We start from the raw sequence: 20,546 nt of genomic DNA on the forward strand, positions 1-20,546 counted from the left end.
TCATGGGCGGCAATAACGAAGATCCCTCGTCATTAGACGCTGCAATTCTCAAGAAAAACGACATCTCCATCGTTCCTCCATCCAGAAACACCGTTCCTCGAGACGGTGTCACAACATCCCCTTCTCCTAAAGATCTCCAAGATGATCAATCTCATCGCTTCGAAGATACAAGTGGGAAAGACAACCACGAAGAAAATCTGGGCAACCCTTTCCCCTCAAAAGGGCAGACTCCCCCGGACCAGACACTAGACGCTGTTCTAGCTGCTCTTGCCCAGACCAATGCGCTCCTGCAACAGCAAAGTAGCCGAATCGGGGCCCTTGAACAGAAGCGTCGTTCAATAACTCCCCCCGATCACAAAACCCGTTCTCGACGCGAAGGGGTCACCAAGAAACATCCACGGTCCCCTTCCCCCAAGAAGAATGGGGATCCATATTCCAAGAAACGATCGAGCGATCAGCATTCCCGTCATCGCTCGCAGTCCCCCCGGCCAATAAGGAGGTCTAGATCACCCCCAGGTAAATACGACGACAACCAGAGGCGGCGCAGGCGCAGCCAGAGTCGATCTTTTTCTCCCTCCGCCAGCGACGACGAGGAAGAGCGCCATGGTCCTCTATCCCAAGCAATTCTAGATGCTCCCCTACCAACCGGTCTCGAAAAACCCCCTCCGTTAGGGACGTATGACGGGACCACAGATCCAGACGAGCACATTGAGAACATCGACGCCCTTCTCGACTACAGAGGAGTGCCCGGCGCCATCAAATGTCGTTTGTTTCCGACCACCCTGCGAAAAGGATCCATGACTTGGTATAAAAGTTTGCCAGACGAGTCCATCACATCATGGAGGGTGCTCAGAAAACTTTTTTCCAGACATTTCACGGCCTCCCGAAGACACCCTAAGTCAGAAGCCTCCTTGGAAGCCATTATCCAAGGAAAGGACGAATCCCTACGGGCATACATAGAAAGATTCAATAAAGAAGCCGTACAGGTATCCACCACTGCCCATATGAAGAAGTTCTTGCTCGAGCGCGGCCTCCGACCACGCTCGGACTTTGCTAAAGCCGTCGGAATTGAAACTCCGGCCACTCTTGACGAATTCTTCCTCAAAGCCCAAGCCTACATACAGTATGAGGAGAAAGAAGCCGCCCACGCCGTCCACAATTCTAGGCACGAAGAGAGCAGTAAAAATGCACGCCAAGATGAGTCTCGCCGAGGAACTGACAAAAAGAAGGATGATAAAACTCGGGACCCCAAGGACTACAAAGCCCCTGCGGGGAAATTCCGAGAATACACCCCGCTGAACGCTTCAAGGGAGCGCATCTTGAACGAATGCGCAAACTCCGAGTTTCAGACAGGCAAGGTCCGGTTCCCTAAGAGCTTGCCCGCCCGGCCAAACATGGATAAATTGAAATTCTGCCATTTCCACAAAGGCCACGGGCACAACACTGAGGACTGCATCCACCTTAAAGATGCCATAGAGATATTAATCAGAGAGGGACATCTAAAGCAATATGCGAAGAAGCAGGAGGCCGCTAAAGAAGCTAAGCCAGTCACCGAGAAAAAGCCGGCGGAAGATACGCCCGCCATGCAAGTGGCCATGAGCATTATCAGGCCGGAAGATTTTTACCTCCCTGACTAGGCCAACGCAGCAACCACTTATTCCTCCCATAGCACATGGGAGAGGTTCCCGTCCGCAATGGTTATATCAGGCGGGGGTTTCAGCAAGCTGACCGTCGAATCCGTAAAACGCAAGTTCGACGAGCTAATCTCGGCTAGTACAAACATGGCCTCGACCTCCGAACATGCCAAAGGCAGTCCCTCCTCAATATCTTTCTATAAAGAAGAGTTGCCCGGAGGAGCACCTAATGCGACCATCCCGCTCCTCATCCGAGCACGGATGGCTAATTTTGGAGGACCAGGGAAGTTCAGTGGACATTATGTACTCCCAATTGTTCAAGACGTTGCAGCTGAACGACAGTCACCTTACACCATACGTAGGATTGGACCTACAAGGATTCAATGGCACAGTAACCAAGCCGTGGGGATTCGTGGAACTCATAGTTTCGATCGGGTCAGCAGAAACCACCAGGGCAGTGAAAGTACAATTTCTGGTCATCGATTGCCCATCAATATACCAATGCATCCTCGGATGCCCCACTCTGGCCGAATTAATCGCGGTTCCCTCGACCGTACACCTCAAGCTCAAATACTATACAACCAAAGGACAAGTAGCGACACTCCACGGCGACATCGAAGCAGCCAGAAGCTGTTTCGAAGCCTCCGCCAAGGGCCTGAGCGCGATAAAAACACCGGGCCAAGAGAAGACAGCAACCAACGCTACTTCAGAAACCAACAAATCTATGCCCCGCATCGACACTGTCGACCTCGACTGTCGTTTTCTGGGAGAACCCGAGTAGAGCATCAACTCAGGCGCATCAGAAGGGATCCTTCGGCCAATTCCGGACGGAGATTTTGAGCTCGTAGCCCTCAGAGAAGATCCGACTAGGGGAGTCAAGATCGGATCAGACCTACCAGACCTGGCCAAAAGGCAACTCAAAGCCTGCCTCCGTGAGAACGTCGACCTATTCTCCTGGAGCGCTGCAGAAATGCCCGGCCTCGACCCAGAGGTAGCTTGCCATCACCTGACCATTGACCCGACCTGCAAGGCCGTCGCTCAGAGGAGAAGAAAATAGTCACCAGAAAAAACGGTTGCGGCCGAACTAGCTGTAAAAGACCTCATAGAGGCCAGGTTTACATCTGAGGCCAAGTACACTACTTGGCTCTCCAATGTTGTACTTGTTAAAAAATCAAATGGAAAATGGCGCATGTGCACTGACTACACCGATCTTAATAGGGCTTGCCCAAAAGATGCTTATCCTCTCCTTAACATAGATAAACTATTTGATAATTCCGCCGGTTTTAAATTACTTTCATTCATGGACGCATATTCCGGGTACAATCAAATACCCATGGCTAAAACTGACAAGAAATATACGGCCTTCATGACCGAATCGGGCAACTATTACTACAACGTAATGCCCTTCAGTCTGAAGAACGCTGGTGCGACCTACCAGCGCATGATGAACAAAGTCTTTCAAGCAGAGATAGGTGATATGCTTGAAGTCTATATGGACGATATGATCGTCAAATCCCAACGGGAAACCGATCACGCCGCTCACCTTAAAAAGGTTTTTGAGCAAGCCCGAAAGTGTAAATGAGATTCAATTCGGAAAAATGCACATTCGGCGTCCGAACGGGAAAATTCCTCGGCTTCTACTTAAAAGAAAGAGGAATCGAAGCCACCCCGGATAAGTGCAGGGCTTTCTCAGACCTGCCCACTCCAAATTCAAAAAAGTCAATCCAAACTTTAAACGGCATGCTCACCTCACTATCTAGATTCGTGGCCAAATCCGCGCAGCATGCCATACCACTATTCAAACTCCTCCGTAAAGAGACCATATTCGAATGGACGGAAGAGTGCGAACGCGCCCTCTCCCATCTCAAACGGGCATTATCCAGCCCACTAGTTTTATCTAGACCGAAAGCTGGAGAAATCTTATACCTCTACCTCGCCGTAGCCCCCGAGGCCATTAGCGCGTCCTTGATACGGGAAACCTCGGAAGGCCAGAAACCCATTTACTTCACAAGCAAAGCACTCCAGGGCCCCGAGATCAGATATCAACAGATCGAAAAGATCGGACCCGCGTTAATAACCGCGGCCCGAAGACTCAGACACTATTTCCTAGCACATATCATAGTCGTGCGAACCGAGCAACCCGTGAAACAATTGCTTGCACGCCCTGACATGGCCGGGAGAATGCTCCGGTGGTCGTTGGAGCTTGCGGAGTTCGACATCAAATATGAGGGAATAAAAGCCCTTAAAGCACAGGTCTTGGCAGACTTCGTTACCGAAATGGCCTTCCCCGAAACAACAAACAACAACGCCCGAAGGTGGACCTTATACGTGGACGGCGCTTCAAGCTCTACCGGCAGCAGGGCAGGGATCATTCTTGAAAGTGGAGAAGGAACCCTCATAGAGGTATCCCTCTCACTATCATTCCCAACATCCAACAACCAAGCAGAATATGAGGCCCTGCTAGCCGGGCTGCGCCTCGCAAACGACTTGGAAGCCGAGGAAATTGAGGTATTTACCGACTCTCAATTGGTCGCGTCACACATCTCGGGCGAATATCAGGTCAAAAGTGAAGCCCTCGCCGAATACCTAACCCTCGTGAAAGAAAGACTGACCCGATTCAGGAGCGCCAAAGTAAAACACATACCAAGGGAACACAACGATCGAGCAGACGTCCTATCAAAACTAGCGAGCACAAGAAAGAAGGGAGGTAACAAATCCATAATCCAGGAAATATTACCAAAACCCAACACTGAAATCCCATCCTCCCTCTCACTCGTAAACGCAATAGGAGACACATCCTGTTGGATGACCCCGTGTACAATTACTTAACAAGTGACCTCCTGCCCGCCGATCCGAAAGAGGCCTCCACCATCCGGAGACGAGCTTGCTTGTACGTCCTGGTTGAAAATCGCCTATACCGGCGAGGATTTTCCATACCTCTCCTCAGATGTATAGAGGAGGGCTAAATCCCCCACATACTCTGAGAGATACACGAGGGAATCGATTCCCAACATCTAGGAGGAAGATCACTCGCTCGGAAGGCTCTCCGAGCAGGTTACTATTGGCCAACAATGCAAAACGACGCCAAAGAATACGTTAAGAGGTGCGACAAATGCCAGCGTTTCGGGGACATGCACCTTGCGCCCCCAACGAACTCAAATCCTTATCATCTCCCTGGCCATTTGCGTGGTGGGGAATGGATCTCCTCGGTCCGTTCGTAACCGGAAGCAATCAGAACAAATATCTCATAGTTGCGGTAGACTATTTTACCGAATGGATCGAGGCCGAGCCACTGGCCAAAATCACATCCTTGAACGTACTCCGCTTCTACAAAAGAAACATCCTCGCCCGGTTCGGGGTACCATTAGCTATCATCACCGACAACGGCACCCAATTCACAGACGGGCGTTTCCAAGAATTCGTCACGAAATTAAGTACGAAGCAACATTTCGCGTCAGTCGAACACCCACAAACAAACGGGCAAGCAGAGGCCGCCAATAGAGTAATTTTGAGGGGCCTCAAAAGAAGACTAGACGAAATAAAAAGGGGATGGATAGAATAGATGCACATCGTCCTGTGGGCCTATCGCACTACACCACATTCCACTACCGGGGAAATCCCCTTCCGACTGACATACGGAACGGAGGCCGTGATCCCCGTCGAAATACATGTGCCCTCTAGATGCATCGAAAAGCCACTCGAGACATAGGGTAACACCGAGGCAATCAGAGAAGAGCTCGACCTGGTCGAAGAAATTCGCACTGGGGACGCTCTACGCGAAGCTTCGCTTAAACAAAAAATTGCCCTAAGACATAACGCTAAGGTCATTAAACGGGAATTTAAAATAGACAGCCTAGTGTTAAAAAGAAACCACAAAGATTCCCGAGAAGGCAAACTGGCCACGAATTGGGAAGGCCCCTACCGTGTCTGGGCAAAGACAGAAAACGGGGCATATTACTTAGAGAATTTGCAAGGAGAAGAACTCGCTCGACCCTGGAACACCGAAAAGCTTAAACAATATTACAGTTAAGACCACAGGTACGGCCTGGTACACGTCGAGCACCTATAGATGAAACAAAACGACACAAGCCTGCTCTATTAATCGAGCAGACTTCTTGTCCTTCGGGGGGCCCGAATACCGAGCATCCCTGTCGTAAACAAGTACCATGATGGCAGAACACCCCGCTCGCGAAGGGACCGTTCATGCCATGAGCCCCGGAACTCAACACAACGAAATCCGAGACTCACCATATGCCGGGCACACGTCCCCGGCATTCGACCACAATTCCATACACTGGCCGATCAACACATCATAAGTCGAGCAAATCTTAATAAAATGCAACACAAATACACAAAGGAACAGTGTTTTATTCATCCATTAATGGGAAATTACAAAACAAACAATTGAAAAGAAAACATTTCATTCCTCCCGATTGGCAAATTCCTCCGAGTGAACGTACTGATACCAGTCTTCATCCCACTCGGTCTCGGAACCATCCGCGTTAATCACGATTCTCACACCAGTCTCCCTAGCACGAGCATTTGAACTCAAAGAACCACGAGAACGAGAACCAGAGCCAGTTGAAGCCTTATTCTTCTCGTTCACCTTCTTCACCCCACGGGAGCACGAGGTTGAAGACACCTTTTTCTTGTTAGCTCCACCCATCCCTGCGAAGAAATGAAGAAAGAGAGGTCTATAAGACCTCCTTTTATAAGCGAAGAAGGGGAACAATAATCTTGGGAAACGAATGTACTGTTAAGGAATAAAGACATTGGAAATAACGCATCTCCCAAAAAAACTCATAACGCACGCGCACAAGTCCCAAAGAAAATCACAAAAGCGTTAAAAACTAAGTGCGTTTAAATAAAGCGGGTAAACAGCCCGAAAATGTGCCCAACTACGGCCATATAGACCGAGCTGGTAAATTGTACATACACGATGGTAAGGACCGGTACCCTCAGCCACCAACTCCACCCCCGGATTCTTCAATTTAAGTTGGGCCACAGTGGAGTTATAGGTATCCTCGGCAGCAGCCACACAATCACCCCCCAAGACTCCGAGGTATTGGACCAGTTCCGCCCGGGTTAAAAGAGCCCTCTCCTCTTCCGACTCATCCTCAGCAGGAATCTGAGAACGGCAAAGAGAGACCTCTCTAACCGAGGAAGACAACATTGTTCCATACAAAGTTCTGGAGAGAAAGGTGTATTGACCTTGCAGGTCCACCAGAGCACCCTCTTTTTCGCTCAGCCGAGCCTTCACAACATCCAGCTCCTCGCCCATCTCCGTCAGCAGCCGATCCTTTTCCTCCACAGTAGAAGTCATCATCTTGAGCTGATCCTGAAGCAACCTCGCCGCCTCCGCCGACAAAGGCGCCGAGCGGGCATAGAGGGTGGCCATCTCCAGAAGCCGGACCATAGCCGAAGCATCCTGCACAAGGAATCTCAGACGAACCGAAGGCTCCAGACCCTCAATATGCAGAGACTCCGCACGCGGAATAGTCAAGGAAGGACCGCCTTCGAAGAATCTGGGCTGGAGAAAGCACGAAGGAAGGGTGAAGATATCAGTAGCCTCTTCTTGGGTAAGATCCACGGCTTCAGTTCTCTGGCGCTTGTGGCGGACCAAGGCGTCCGGATCAGGCTGTGGACGGAGGGGAGAAGGGAGCACTGTAACCGGCCTCAAAGATCCATCTTGATCAGAATCCCTCAGAGGGGAACCAGCAACACCAGCGGGGGAGGAGGAAGCACCCAAACCCGCGACCGGGGACCTTTGCACAGCTGCTAACCGAGGACCTGCACTTTTCTTAACTACCCCTTTCAACTTGATGGCCTGCCTAAGCATCCGGTCATGATGGGCACGGTCCATTGACTCTACAAAAAGAAAAACGTAAGAAACCTGCCCCTCATAAAACTTATAAGAGAGGAAAATACTAAAACAACAAAGCTAAAATAAAAGACGAAACATAACAAAAGGGGGTGGTACCCAAATAAGCAAACGCTCCCTCATCAGTACCCCCAGTCAGAAGCTACTTAATACTAATCACCCCAGGCTCTCTGATCGGCTCCCCGTCATCGCCAGTAACAGGTACCCCCGAGCGGTCCACTCTGGCAACAACGGGAAGACCCTGCACGAACTGCTAAAGAGCAGCATAATCCCTTCGGGCATCCTCGTCCAAGTCCGAAAGTCGGGTGATGTATTGGTCGGTCCCATACCTAAAGTGGTCCTGCGACCAGAAAAATCTGAACTTATACCGATGAGAGGTGACTGGCTCCCCAATGTCATTGAGCACCGGACGACCATGGACATCCAAAGTCGGCACGCGGTCAAAGACACTTTCCCGGGCTTCCCGAGAGTGAGGGAGGATGAGGAAGAAGCGGGACTTATATCCTTTCAAAGAGTCAGAATAAGACTTGAAAACCTTTCGGGACTGCTTCAGAGATACCCATCCATAACGACCGTCCCTCACCGTGCGCTGAACACAAAATATATAGAAAAACAGAGAAAGCGTCGCCGCTATCTTCAAATGGGCACAAACCAATTCAAAGGCTCGAATAAAAGCAATGGAATTAGGGTGAAGCTGCCCGGGGGCCACCTCCAAATGGTTGAACACCGCCACCTGGAACTCAGTAAAAGGGGCACGAAAACCCATTTCCCGGAACACCACCTCGTACATAGGAATCAAGTCAGGGGAATACACATCACAGATTCGGTCTCCTTCAGCCGGAATCAGAACCGACCACCCTTCACCCACCTCGGTGAAAATATCACTGTCGTCCTCCAGAAAGTAACTCTCTGTGTCCAGTGCCTCCTGGTGCACCCAGACCCGCTGAGGCACCTCTTGCCGGGCTGGAGGAATGGAAGACGACGAGCCAGATGCCGTCGGGCGAATCTCTTCGCCCATTTTCACCTGAAACACAGGGGAAACAGTGAATTCGATAGTTAAATCAAATCCACCCTTCCACCATCGTCCAGAGTGAAAGGGCACGCCTACGACCTAGAGACCACAAGAACTGCGTCCTTGCCTCCCCCCATAACCACAAATACCGAGCCAGAAGAAACTTGCGCCCGGGAAAAGGGGCAAAAACGCAGGACCTCTAACTACGACGTTGGAGCACGAAGAAAAACACACTAAAAAGTAAACAAAAAGCCAGAATCTAAAATATAACAAAGCACACTCATGTACGACGGAGGAACCTCCTATCTCCACCGTACGCCACCACATTCATCATCTATGTTCATAAAAAAATCTTCCTAAAAGCTTACCCTAGCCACATGCAATCGATTATAAATAAAGATCAAAGCATAAAAAATGCAGAAAGCAGAGATCATAGGTTAAACTTACGGCTACGATTTTGATGAAGAGACTGAAGAAACGGTAACAAACACCACTGCAAGAGAAAGAGTCGACGGAGGGAGAACGAAGCAAACGAATTTGAAAAGTTTGGAAAAATGGGGATTGTTCTCTATTTATAGGCTACTTAAATCCCCACACGCGCCGCACGTGCCTGACTGTGCAGAGGGATGGTCATCATTAACCCTACTGCCTAGGTAATTGATTGCCTATCATTTCGCATTAAATGCAACGTTCCCAATCACCAATTTTTTGTAAACAACACGCTTCTTCACCCCGACCTGACCCTTCCTCTCCTCGGAAATGAACGGCCTACCTCCCTCGGATAGACGGGGCACGAACCCTCGAATCTACTTTCTATAAGTCGTCACTCCTCTGACCGGAAGCAACGACTTGGGGGGCTCCTGTTCTGGACCGGCCCAATCCAGTCAATTGGGCCATTCCCGCCTTCGGCCCAATACACTTTAGGACACACGTGGTGGCTTCCATCCGACCAGACTGGGCAAACAGGCCAAGTGACCGACCATAAGGACCCTTCGTGCCCGGTAAACAACCAATCCACGCGTCTCCTGAATATCCGCCCCAGAAGGAGGAGTCCAATCCGCTCGCCAAAACCTCCTATAAATAGCCCTCTACATACAGAGGGCAAGGTAATATTTTTCTTACCACTAAACCCTAATACTTTGTTGTACCTTGTGAAATAATACTTACTTTGGCATCGGAGTCCCTTGCAGGTACAACCCTTTTTCCCATCTTCATCATCCCGAACATCAAGCCTTCATTATTGCTGGTCATCTTATCTGCTCGGTAAGATCATATATATATATATATATAATTAAGTTATTGATAATTTGTAATTTTTAATCAAAATTACAAAATTAAGTGCATTAATAATAGTAAAAAGTTATTAGTATATTTATTTAAATACGTCAATGTGAAATACTTTTTAGTATGACTTGTAGTTATAGTCTCATTTCATTAGATAAATTTGTTTTTACGATTTTTTTAAAAGTTTAATGGTAGTACATTGTCAATGTAAAAAATTATTACACATTCATTCAATCAGAATATTTTAAAGTGTCAAATCATATAAGTGTTTTAAAATTTACAATGTGACTTGATGGAATACATAGTTGTTATTGATTGACAGTGTAAAAATAATTCATAGTTCAGTGCACCATCCCTTTTCTCTTTCTTTAATCTTCTCTATTTAATTAATTCTTTTTACCGGTTTGAGTTTGATACATGGCATTATGTATATATTTACTCCAAAATATATTTACTACTAATCATACTATATTTTAAATAATTATTGTCATGTTATTTATTTTGACTAATTATTTATCTATTTTTTCTAACTCTTTTATTTTAATTTTTAATATTACTAATAAAGATTATTTTTATAAAATAATTTATAACATCTGTTTTCTATATATTAACTATTTTTAATTATGTAAAATTGTAAAACTGACATAAAATTTTGAAGAATTGTCCTGTTTCAATTTTTAATATTAAATATGTAATTACTAAAAAAAAGTTTAGTACAATTAAAAAGTCATTTATTAACCTGCAAGGATAATGTTGTTCTAATAATGATTACATATTTTATATATTTATAAAGTCATATTTTGTTGGAAAAATATATAGATAACCGTTATTGAAGCTGAAGTTATCATATGGAAGAAAGTCGTATCTTCTTATGTATGATAATAAATTATCGCCCCCCTAGTCCGCTGTGGATTTGCAGGTTTGTCTGAGGATTAGAGTGGTCACTCTCATTGGGTAGAAATAATGCCATAACTCATAATTATTTATAAATCTTCTTTTATAATATTTTTATGTTTATAAATTAGGTTGCCTCTTAAAATTTAACATACAAAAATAATATTCTTTTTTGTTTTTACAAAAATTAAATAACTCATTCAACATATAAATTTCAATACAAAATAAGATAGGATTATAATCTCACAAAAAGAAATATTTTTTAAGTTATAAAAACATTCTTTAAAAGTTTAAAAAGCACATATTTTTTTAAAAAATATGTGTATTTAATGAAGAGAAAATGGGAGATGCACTGAGAGTGTAAAAAAGTTTTACACTATCAACCAATCACGACCATGAATCAGGACAAGTCAGACTGTAAATTTAAAAAAACTTATATGACATGGCAAAACGATTTGTTTCTATTGGATGACAGTATAAAACTTTTTTACACTGTCAGTGCACTACCTTTAACCTCTTTAATGAATTAAAATTTGAAATAATTAATTCTTTTTAAAAAAATCATTTATTACTACTTCTTTAAATTCTTCAAATTTCTCTTATATGTAATAAATGAATAATATATTTTTTTAAGTTATAAATAATTTCTCTTTCACATATTTTCTCATATAAAACTAATTGTTTTCCTTAATTGGCGTAAAATGTGTAAAATATGGGACGAGAAGAGTAATTAATAATGTGTTAAAAATTAAATGTGATAATTTATTATAATACTCTAGGGTCTGTTTGGTTGTGAGTAGATGGAGGGGAGGGGGGTGAGGGGAGGGGATATTTATAAAAATATGTGTAATTGGTTCATTTTTTATAAGGTGAGGGGAAGAGAGGGGAGGGGAGCAAAATCCCTCCTAGACTCACTTTTTGCTCCCCTTCAAATTGGAGGGATTTGGAGGGGAGGGGAGATTTAGTAATCATAATTATATTATTTTCCCTATTTTAACCTCAATTATTTTTTTTAATTCCAAGATTATCTTTATTGAATTATTAAAAACTAGATTTTTTTTTCGTTTATTTTTTTTATTGTGCGGTTGCTATTTGTGCGTTGTTCCTTTCAGGTGAGTTTTTTTCTTTTTATTTTGTTGAAGTTCCCTTTTTAATATTATATTATTATTTTTATAATAATAACATACTTTTATATATATATATATATATATATATATATATATATATATATATATATATATATATATATATATATAAGTAATAAGACTTTTTTTATTATACTATTAATATTAATAATAACAATATACAATATAGGCAAATATAATATATTTATGTTATAAATAAATTTTTTAACTCTAATATTATTTATTTAATTTTTTTAATATTCTAACCTTATTTTATTTATTTTTAATTATAGGAGTTGTTTTATTAGGTTAGATGAATGATAAGATCAGATAATAGTTTGATTTGCGTTGAAGATATATAGTTCAACTAATGTGTGTTGTTGTTTACGGTTATATTATGGTTTATGAATGAACAAGTTTTTATTAAGAATTATTTTTACTAAGCACAAATAATAATATTTATAAGGATAAAAAGGTAAATTATTTTTAAAATCCCTATCCTCTCCTTGTGAACCAAACATACTTGTTGTTAAAAATCCCTCCCCTCCCCTCCCCTCCCCTCCCCTTCTTTGAACCAAACATATATTTAGTTAAATTCCCTCCCCTCCCTTCCCCTCCATTCCCTTCCTCTCGATTAGATTCTCTCCCCTCCCCTCCCCTCCGTTGAACCAAACGGACTCTATATATATATTAGATCGACATTGATAGTAATTTTTAATAAAAGAATATATTGATCATAATTAAAAGTTAAATGTTGATAAGTAGTTCACTACAAAAAAATCCAGTAGTGACAAAATCACGCCACAAATAAAAAAAACATAACAAACTAAAATTTACGATGTGGAAAATAACGACGCAAGAGAGAAGGTGGCAACTCAGTAGTGACGTGATTTTCACAAGTGAAAATCACGTTGCAAATCTTAGAAAAGAATCTTAAGTTGCAAGGTGAATCTAATGTCACTAATTAGTGACATGAAATTCCATCACTAATTTTTTTTTTTATAAAATTTTAAACCCAATTAATAGATTATATATATATATATATATATATATATATATATATATATATATATATATATATATATATATATATATTAAAAATTAAATTAATAAACTAAATATTTTAAAATTAATAAATTAAATTAATTAACTAAATATGCAAAATACACTAAAATATATAAATCAAATTAATAAATTAAATATTCTAAAATACATAAATTAAATTAATAAATTAAATATACTAAAACATATAAATTAATAAACTAAAATTATAAATCAAATAATACTAAATGTAATTATATATTAGTTAATATTTTACAAAAATTCAAAATCAAAAGTAACAACAAAATAAAAATTAAATTAAATCAACAATCAGTCCGGGTCGGGAAACTCATCATCATTTTCGTTCTCCTGATCCGTTGGCGCATAACCACCCACGTTTTAGTTTCCACTAAACGATTGCATAAATTGCCGCATTTGCACCTCCATGTTAGATTGCCTCTTCGCCATGACCTCCATTTGCCGCTGATGCTCACTCTCCATTGCCTCCATTTGGGCCTTCAAAGCCGCCTCACGTTCTGCCGCATCGCGTCTCGCCTCATTTATCGCCAATTGTCTTATGGTTTCTCGCTGTTCCGATGTCAAAGTTACGGGACGTGAACCTCCTTCCCCGTCAATAACTCTTTGATATAAAGTTCTATCATCAACTCTCAAGGTGCCTTTCAAATTTTGACCACCAAAAAAACACCTGTTAGACCTCTTTTCGCCAATGACTTCACTCCAAATATAAAAATCCACACCCAGATGAAGAGGCTCTTCTGGTCTTGGAGTATAACGAGGATTACTATTCAGAAATCGTACAAGTAATGGATGATAATCATCCTACACATAAAAAAAAAAATTAAGTTAAATATAATTTAAATGAAATTAAATTTACTTCAATAATATTTGAAAAATAGCCACGTGATTTTCACGCTGCAACTTTAGTTGCCACATGATTTTCACGCCATAACATCTCAAATGCCACGTGAAAATCACGACACAAAAGTTGTCAATAAGTTAAAAAAAAAAGGAAAGTAAATTAAATAACTTACCATAGCTTTTTGTGTACGATTGTTAACAAAACCCCCTGTTTTTTTGTCCGAGTCCTTACAATCAGCTCGGTCATCAGAGATGGTCTATTCAATTCCTTTGCCTAAATAATAAAATTAACTATAATTAACAATATCTATTATAAATCAAATTATTACTTTAAAAAAAGGTAATAATTATTACCAGGCGTCGAAGATGCTTAGCAGTGCTTATACTTCCAACAGCATTAAGACAATCCCTTTTTCAGATGCTCTCATCTTCTTTGCATTTTCAGATTTAGCTAGAAATTCACGACCTCCCAATATTTAAGAAGTTCCTGAAAGATTTCTTCTCCTATCTAACTAGAACGGATGCCATGAAGTTCCCAACGATTTCTAACACGTCGTAGCATGTCAGAAAGTTGTCTTGCAGTTCTCCATAATAATTTGTTTAAATCAGCCTCTCTTTCAGTGGTTCCCACACACATTTTTTCTGCAATGTTGTATAACATTAAAATAAAAGTTAGATAAGTGTAATGAAAAAGTCATTTAATTAAATAACAACAACTTAAACAATAAATTAAGTATACTTGAAATTGTTTAAACTAATGTTCTCTATCATCGCCCTTGACATCTTTAAAACTCTTTATAAATGTTTTATAATTTTGCTGAATTATATAACTTATAACTTTGGCAGCAGTCCGGCTCGGCCCGAATCTAAACAACAATAATTGAATTAATATTATAAAGTTATTAAAAATAGTAACATATACTTAAATAAAAATTGATAAATAAGAAACTTACGAGCTTCCTTCGTGACAAATCCAAAATCTCCCCTCAATGATATGAATTTGGCTCAGATCATCATCCCCTCGAAGATCGCTCCCATCTAAATCATCATCCTCATCCTCCGCCTGATCATCATCCTCAGTCTGTGTGGGTGGTGGAAAACTAGATCCTTCGGTCTGCTAGAATTATGGGGGCACATGTGGGGGATATGGTGTGCGACTAGTCTGTGTGGGCGGTGGAATACTAGATCCTCCGGTTAGCTGGAAGGATGGGGGCACATGTGTCTGCTGGAAGGATGAGGGCATATGTGTCTGTTGGAAGGATGGGGGCACATGTGTCTGCTGGAAAGATGAGGACATTTGTGTCTGCTGGAATGGATAACTAGATGGTGGCATAACAAATAATGATCCCCCAGCTAGGCTAATAAAAGACGGACTCCCAGATGGAAACAGAGAGGAGAGTAATGGCATAAAAGCCTGAGTACTGGCCATGAACATAAGATTAACCTGACTCTGCGGGGGAGGACACATGGCCAACTGAGGAGACTGACATATTACTATTCGTGGACGTTGGGACTTCTTCTTACCACTATCACTCACACCCTTATCTTTTTCAGGTCGGGGTGGCATTTTACCTATTTATAGAGAATACACAATTAATATATAATATATTCAATAGATGGTTCATTAAGTAAAATTACAAAAATACGTTCTCAATAACACATTCATTAACACATATTCATTAACACATTCAATAGATGGTTCATTAAATAAAATTACAAAAACACATTTTCAACAACACATATTCATTATTCTAAATCTTCATGCTCGTCATCCATATCATTTTCATCATTTGATGTGATATTGTCATCGGATCCAAAATCTCCATGCTCTTCATCCACATTATTATCAACCAACAATATAGACGAATCAACTAGATGCCCCTCAACCATTGTATCAACAATATAGAAAAGACACCAAGTGATGAATCGTTGAAATTTTTTTAAATGTTGTAACGGGGATTCGAAGCGTGATGCCTTAAAGCTATATATTACATAGGTTCTCCAAAAAAACCGAGAGAATAGGTTTATTATTTTTTTATGTATAAAAAATGGGGCTCACTTATAACTTTGTTATCTCATTTTTTATAAGATTGAGGTAAGATGTTGTTTATTTTATTAACAAAATCAAACAAGGCGATCTCAAGACATATACTCTCGGTTTTTAGCATGTTCGAGATGAAAGTTTCATCATAAAAAATATTATTCGTTGCAGTGCCTATGCCAAATAGACTCGACAGGCCTTACACACAACACACCCACTACTCACTTAGTTAATAACCTATTCTTAAATAACTACCAAGAAAATAATACAACCTTAGATGGAGCCCAACTCTTCCAAATCCTAGCAAATCCCCTAATTACTCTTTCAGGTCTGCTCTAAAGATTATCACATATAGGTCTCACCTAAAAGTTGTCTGACGAGTCAAGTTTCCAAAACCAAACAACCTTCAGGTAGAACCTAACTTCTCCCGTGATTATACCGAGTAAAGTCTCCAGGAGATCCTCCTCTCAAACTAGAAGAACTCTCCTCCACCTAAAACTCTAAACCTAAGCATCCCCCTTCTAGGCAATCAAATAAACCACCGCCTAAGATTTTTGCTCCAAGATAAGAAATAACCTCTTAGAAGAAACACACAACAGAGTTGTACCAACTCACACATCATGTCAAAATTCGGTCTATTGACCATCTCCGATCTTTTTCATATAAGAAGAGGCGAATCAATTAAACTCCTGCTCATAGAAAGATCCAAAGAGTGAAACCTAACTCCACCATTGATGATATTATTATTTAGAATGCATCAATTGCATAACTTTTACCATGAGAGTTTTATCATCTTTTATGATTATATTAGACACGAGATATCACTCTTCCTAGTTGTGCGTAAATGATATATTTTTTTTATAAAAGTAATTATAATGTGGATGAATTATTGTCCACTATTATGTGATGTTTCCAATATGTACTTAAAAAAACCACTTTAATTACCATTCCCGGTCCCAGCATTCCCCTACTGCCGTGGGCACTTTTTTTTTTTCTTCTTCATATCACACACTACCTTACCCTATTAATTCTCTCCTCCTCTTACTAATATAACTGTTCCTTTGGATTCCAAACAAACCCATTCATCAAGCTCTTTCTACCCTAATTTTCTATATATACACCCTTCCCTTAGCTTTTATTTACTGTTCTCATACCCACTAGCTTATAAATATACACAAACCAAGTAGAGGGTTTGTAAAGAAAGAAAGAGAGAGAGAGAGAATAATAACAAGCCTTTGGTTTCTCTTGCAAGATATTTGTTTAATTATCTTATCTATCTTCTTCTCCTTGTTTTCCTTCTCCCTTCTTCCACCTCTTTCATATCTTTGTTTTTGTAAAAGAATCTTACTCATAGAAACATGTCAAGCTGCAGTATCGATGTTGCACCTGCAGAACAACTCTGCTACATCCCTTGCAACTTTTGCAATATTGTTCTTGCGGTATATATCTTTCATAATTCAGTTGGATCTACTTTTTCACATCTTGCATGCTACATATTTCTATATTAATAATCAAGAAGTTATTTCATTTCTTCACATATATACTTGACTGTGTTGAATTCTTTGTCTTGTACATATCTAAGTATAAAGGAATTCATTCAGATCCTTGAAAAGGAAAGCATGTTATGCTATGTTGTGTTGTATGGTGTGTTTGCACTTTTGATATATATTTGAATTCTCACTTTCTGGGCTTGTTAGTTTTTTTTTTTCTTTCACACAGTCAAGTCTCAATCTCCCTGGACTTTTCTTTTTTTCTTTTTTTCTTTCTTTTGCAGTCATAGAAAAAGTCATAACCTCAAAGTTGTTAACAAGGTCACACAAACACAGACACTCACATGTATGTATTCTCTTTCTCTGTCTTAGCTTAACAAGGCATGGAAGAAAGAAAGGGCAAAGTGAAGGTGTGGCTGATTGTACTTGCCACTGTTCTAGCCAGTTTTCATAATAATATATGGAGATGTCCTCTCCATAACGCCAAAACAAAACACTAAATGATAAAAACACTGTTGATATGACAACTCTTTTTCTCTTCTCTTCCCTCTATTTCACACCTCTTTCCTATTATGACCTAAACTTTCCATAACTCTCTTTCCTTTAACTAACTTACACTTATAATTGTTGCTTAATTTCTCAATTAAGTAAGAAAAAAACCTTGATCAATGCATCTTTTCAATTTTCTATGGAAAGAGAAACCAAGAAACTGCACAATTTTTCAAGATCAGGTCATAAGAAGCATATGTGAATTTTTTTTTGTTGGCTTTAAATTGAATATTTGTGTAGTTGCTTTAAGTAGTAAATAGAGTATGCATGTAACAAGTGATAAAATGGGAAATAATTAATGATCTAATTAATTAATGGTTGATTTGATGCAGGTGAGTGTTCCATGCAGTAGCTTGTTTGACATAGTGACCGTTAGATGTGGTCACTGCACAAATCTATGGTCTGTGAACATGGCTGCAGCGTTTCAGTCACTTTCATGGCAAGATATTCAGGTGAATTACATAAATAATCTGAATAATATTATATGATCTACTAATTAAATCACATATTTAGAAAAACAAAACCGTCCACAAATTCTAGCTCAACTGGTAGAAGAAACCGATATTACTAAATTTCAAACCCAAATACTATGTGCCTTGAGTTTTTAGTGGTTATGACAAATTGATCTATTGAAAAAAAAAACAAAATCAAAAGTAAAAAAAAAAAAATAGAGCTAGTACCTAGTTAGGGTACTTTGATTTCTGGATCCTATGGTAGCTAGGGTTTCTGGAAAGTTATTCCTTTTTGAGATAATCGAAGCATCTTGGTTTGGGTTTGGGAAGCTAGTTAGGTTTCTGAATTGAAAGCATGTCTGTCTGTCATTTCATTTCCACCTGATGAGCAAAACCCTAGGTAGACCTGCAACTAAGCCGCCATAAACAAAAACCTATTTCCTTTTTCTTTTACCACTTTTTCATAGACTCGTCAGAATTTGTCCTAACCCACTAACCCAAAAAATAATTAATACTTTTGGGTATTACCTTCAGGTTTGTTTGATTGATTTGATTTGATGTATAACTAAGTTCATATATCTAGGTTTAATGATTTCTTTTCAACGTATTATCCTCTTTCTTCAACCAAACACATCCTAATGAAATTTATTGAATACTAGATCCCTAAATCTGAGCCCTTTATTTCAATTTGATTCAGATTATTAGTTGTTGCATTCATGTCATATTATGCTCAGTGATTTTAAAGCTGCTGCTTTCATCTCTCTCTTTCTCACTGAACAAATTATTGATATTAACTGTTTTATTAATATCTCATTGATTTTCATATGCAGGCACCTAGCCACTGCATGAATCCAGAGTATAGGATTCGAACCAGTGGCAACACTTCCAAATGCAACGATAGGATTGCAATGAGAACTGCACCAACCACTCATGTTACTCAAGAAAGAGTTGTTAACCGCCGTGAGTTTATTCTTCAAACTCATCAAAGCCACCGCTTATTTATTTTTCTTGAAAAATTAAATAATAATTGTCAATAATATATATTTATATCTTTATGTATATATATATATACAGTTGTGTTAATTAATGATCGATCTCATGAGTTGTTATTTTCTTTTTCCAGCTCCCGAGAAGAGGCAGCGTGTACCTTCTGCTTATAATCAGTTCATAAAGTAAATACTCTTAAACTTAATTGATAAACTTATTCAATTTAAAGCATCTTAATTAATTTGTATATATGTGTAGGGAAGAGATTCAGAGGATAAAGGCTAATAATCCTGATATTAGTCACAGAGAAGCTTTCAGTACAGCTGCAAAGAACGTATGTAATTAATATTCAAATTAATTCAACTAATTCATTGATTTACTTAATTTATATATATTAATAATTAATAATATATGGAAATTATTTATTTTTTTATATAGTGGGCACATTTTCCTCATATTCATTTTGGGCTAATGTTGGAGAGCAACAATCAAGCTAAGATGGAGAATGTAAGTATCTTACAAATATATTCGAGATTTATTTATTATGAATTTGATCTTAAACATGTTGATAATTTGATTAATATATAAAAAATTTCAGGTGTCTGAGAAGCGTTTGATGTCAAGGGCTGCACTAATGAACAAATGAAAGCTTATTGTTGATAATAAGTGTTAGGAGAAAAACTTCATCAATTTTAATTATAATTATGTCTTGTAAACATTGTCCTAAGTACTTTACATGACTTTTAAGGACAATTGACTCTTTTTCTTTTCTTTATGTTAGGGCAGTTTGTGACTGCTTACTGCTTGTGTAATGGATGTTTTTTTTACGTAATATGAATGAAGCAAGAATGCTACTTACTTTCCCTTGTCATCCTTATCAAATTCTATGATCTATATATAGATGATCCCTCAAACCAAATTTTGCTAGTGTATAATACATGTTTTCATAAGCAATTTAATGGACATGCGTTTTGCTAATACCATTTAAAGTTCAAACACCATTATTATGGATAGTGTTAAAAAAAAAAAAAGAAGTATTGATAAGGGTGGACATATGAATAATGATTCCATTTAAGTTGATGCAACTTATGATGGAAGATGTATTTGTGTCAATTTAGGACTTCCAAAAGTATGGTTGATGAGAGAAATGAGGAAGAGATTGATGAGTGCTCCCAAAAGATGATGCTCAATATTTTTGTGATTTGCTAACTGTAGCAAATCAACACTTACATGAGAGGCTTTTGGAATCAAAACATTGAATATGTGAAACTTTGGCTT

General features: G+C 39.7%; 1 protein-coding gene across 1 annotated transcript; it reads left to right on the forward strand.

Moving 5' to 3' along the window:
* Positions 1-16,848: 16,848 nt before the first annotated feature.
* On the forward strand, positions 16,849-20,131 carry LOC131603993 (axial regulator YABBY 5). Its single transcript, XM_058876480.1, has 7 exons — positions 16,849-17,229; positions 18,162-18,281; positions 19,112-19,241; positions 19,405-19,453; positions 19,527-19,602; positions 19,707-19,775; positions 19,867-20,131. The coding sequence occupies exons 1-7, from the start codon at positions 17,149-17,151 to the stop codon at positions 19,912-19,914; spliced, it is 573 nt and encodes a 190-aa protein (XP_058732463.1). The 5' UTR covers positions 16,849-17,148; the 3' UTR covers positions 19,915-20,131.
* The last annotated feature ends 415 nt before the right edge of the window (positions 20,132-20,546 follow it).

This window comes from Vicia villosa, linkage group LG1, assembly GCF_029867415.1.
Source record: "Vicia villosa cultivar HV-30 ecotype Madison, WI linkage group LG1, Vvil1.0, whole genome shotgun sequence".
NCBI lineage: Eukaryota > Viridiplantae > Streptophyta > Magnoliopsida > Fabales > Fabaceae > Vicia > Vicia villosa.

Bases quoted from the DNA above. Each gene is read 5' to 3' on its own strand.
- LOC131603993 (XM_058876480.1), top strand. From the start codon at position 17,149: ATGTCAAGCTGCAGTATCGATGTTGCACCTGCAGAACAACTCTGCTAC. The intron at 17,230-18,161 runs GTATATATCTTT...GATTTGATGCAG, and splicing joins TTTGCAATATTGTTCTTGCG to GTGAGTGTTCCATGCAGTAG. The intron at 18,282-19,111 runs GTGAATTACATA...TTTCATATGCAG, and splicing joins TTTCATGGCAAGATATTCAG to GCACCTAGCCACTGCATGAA.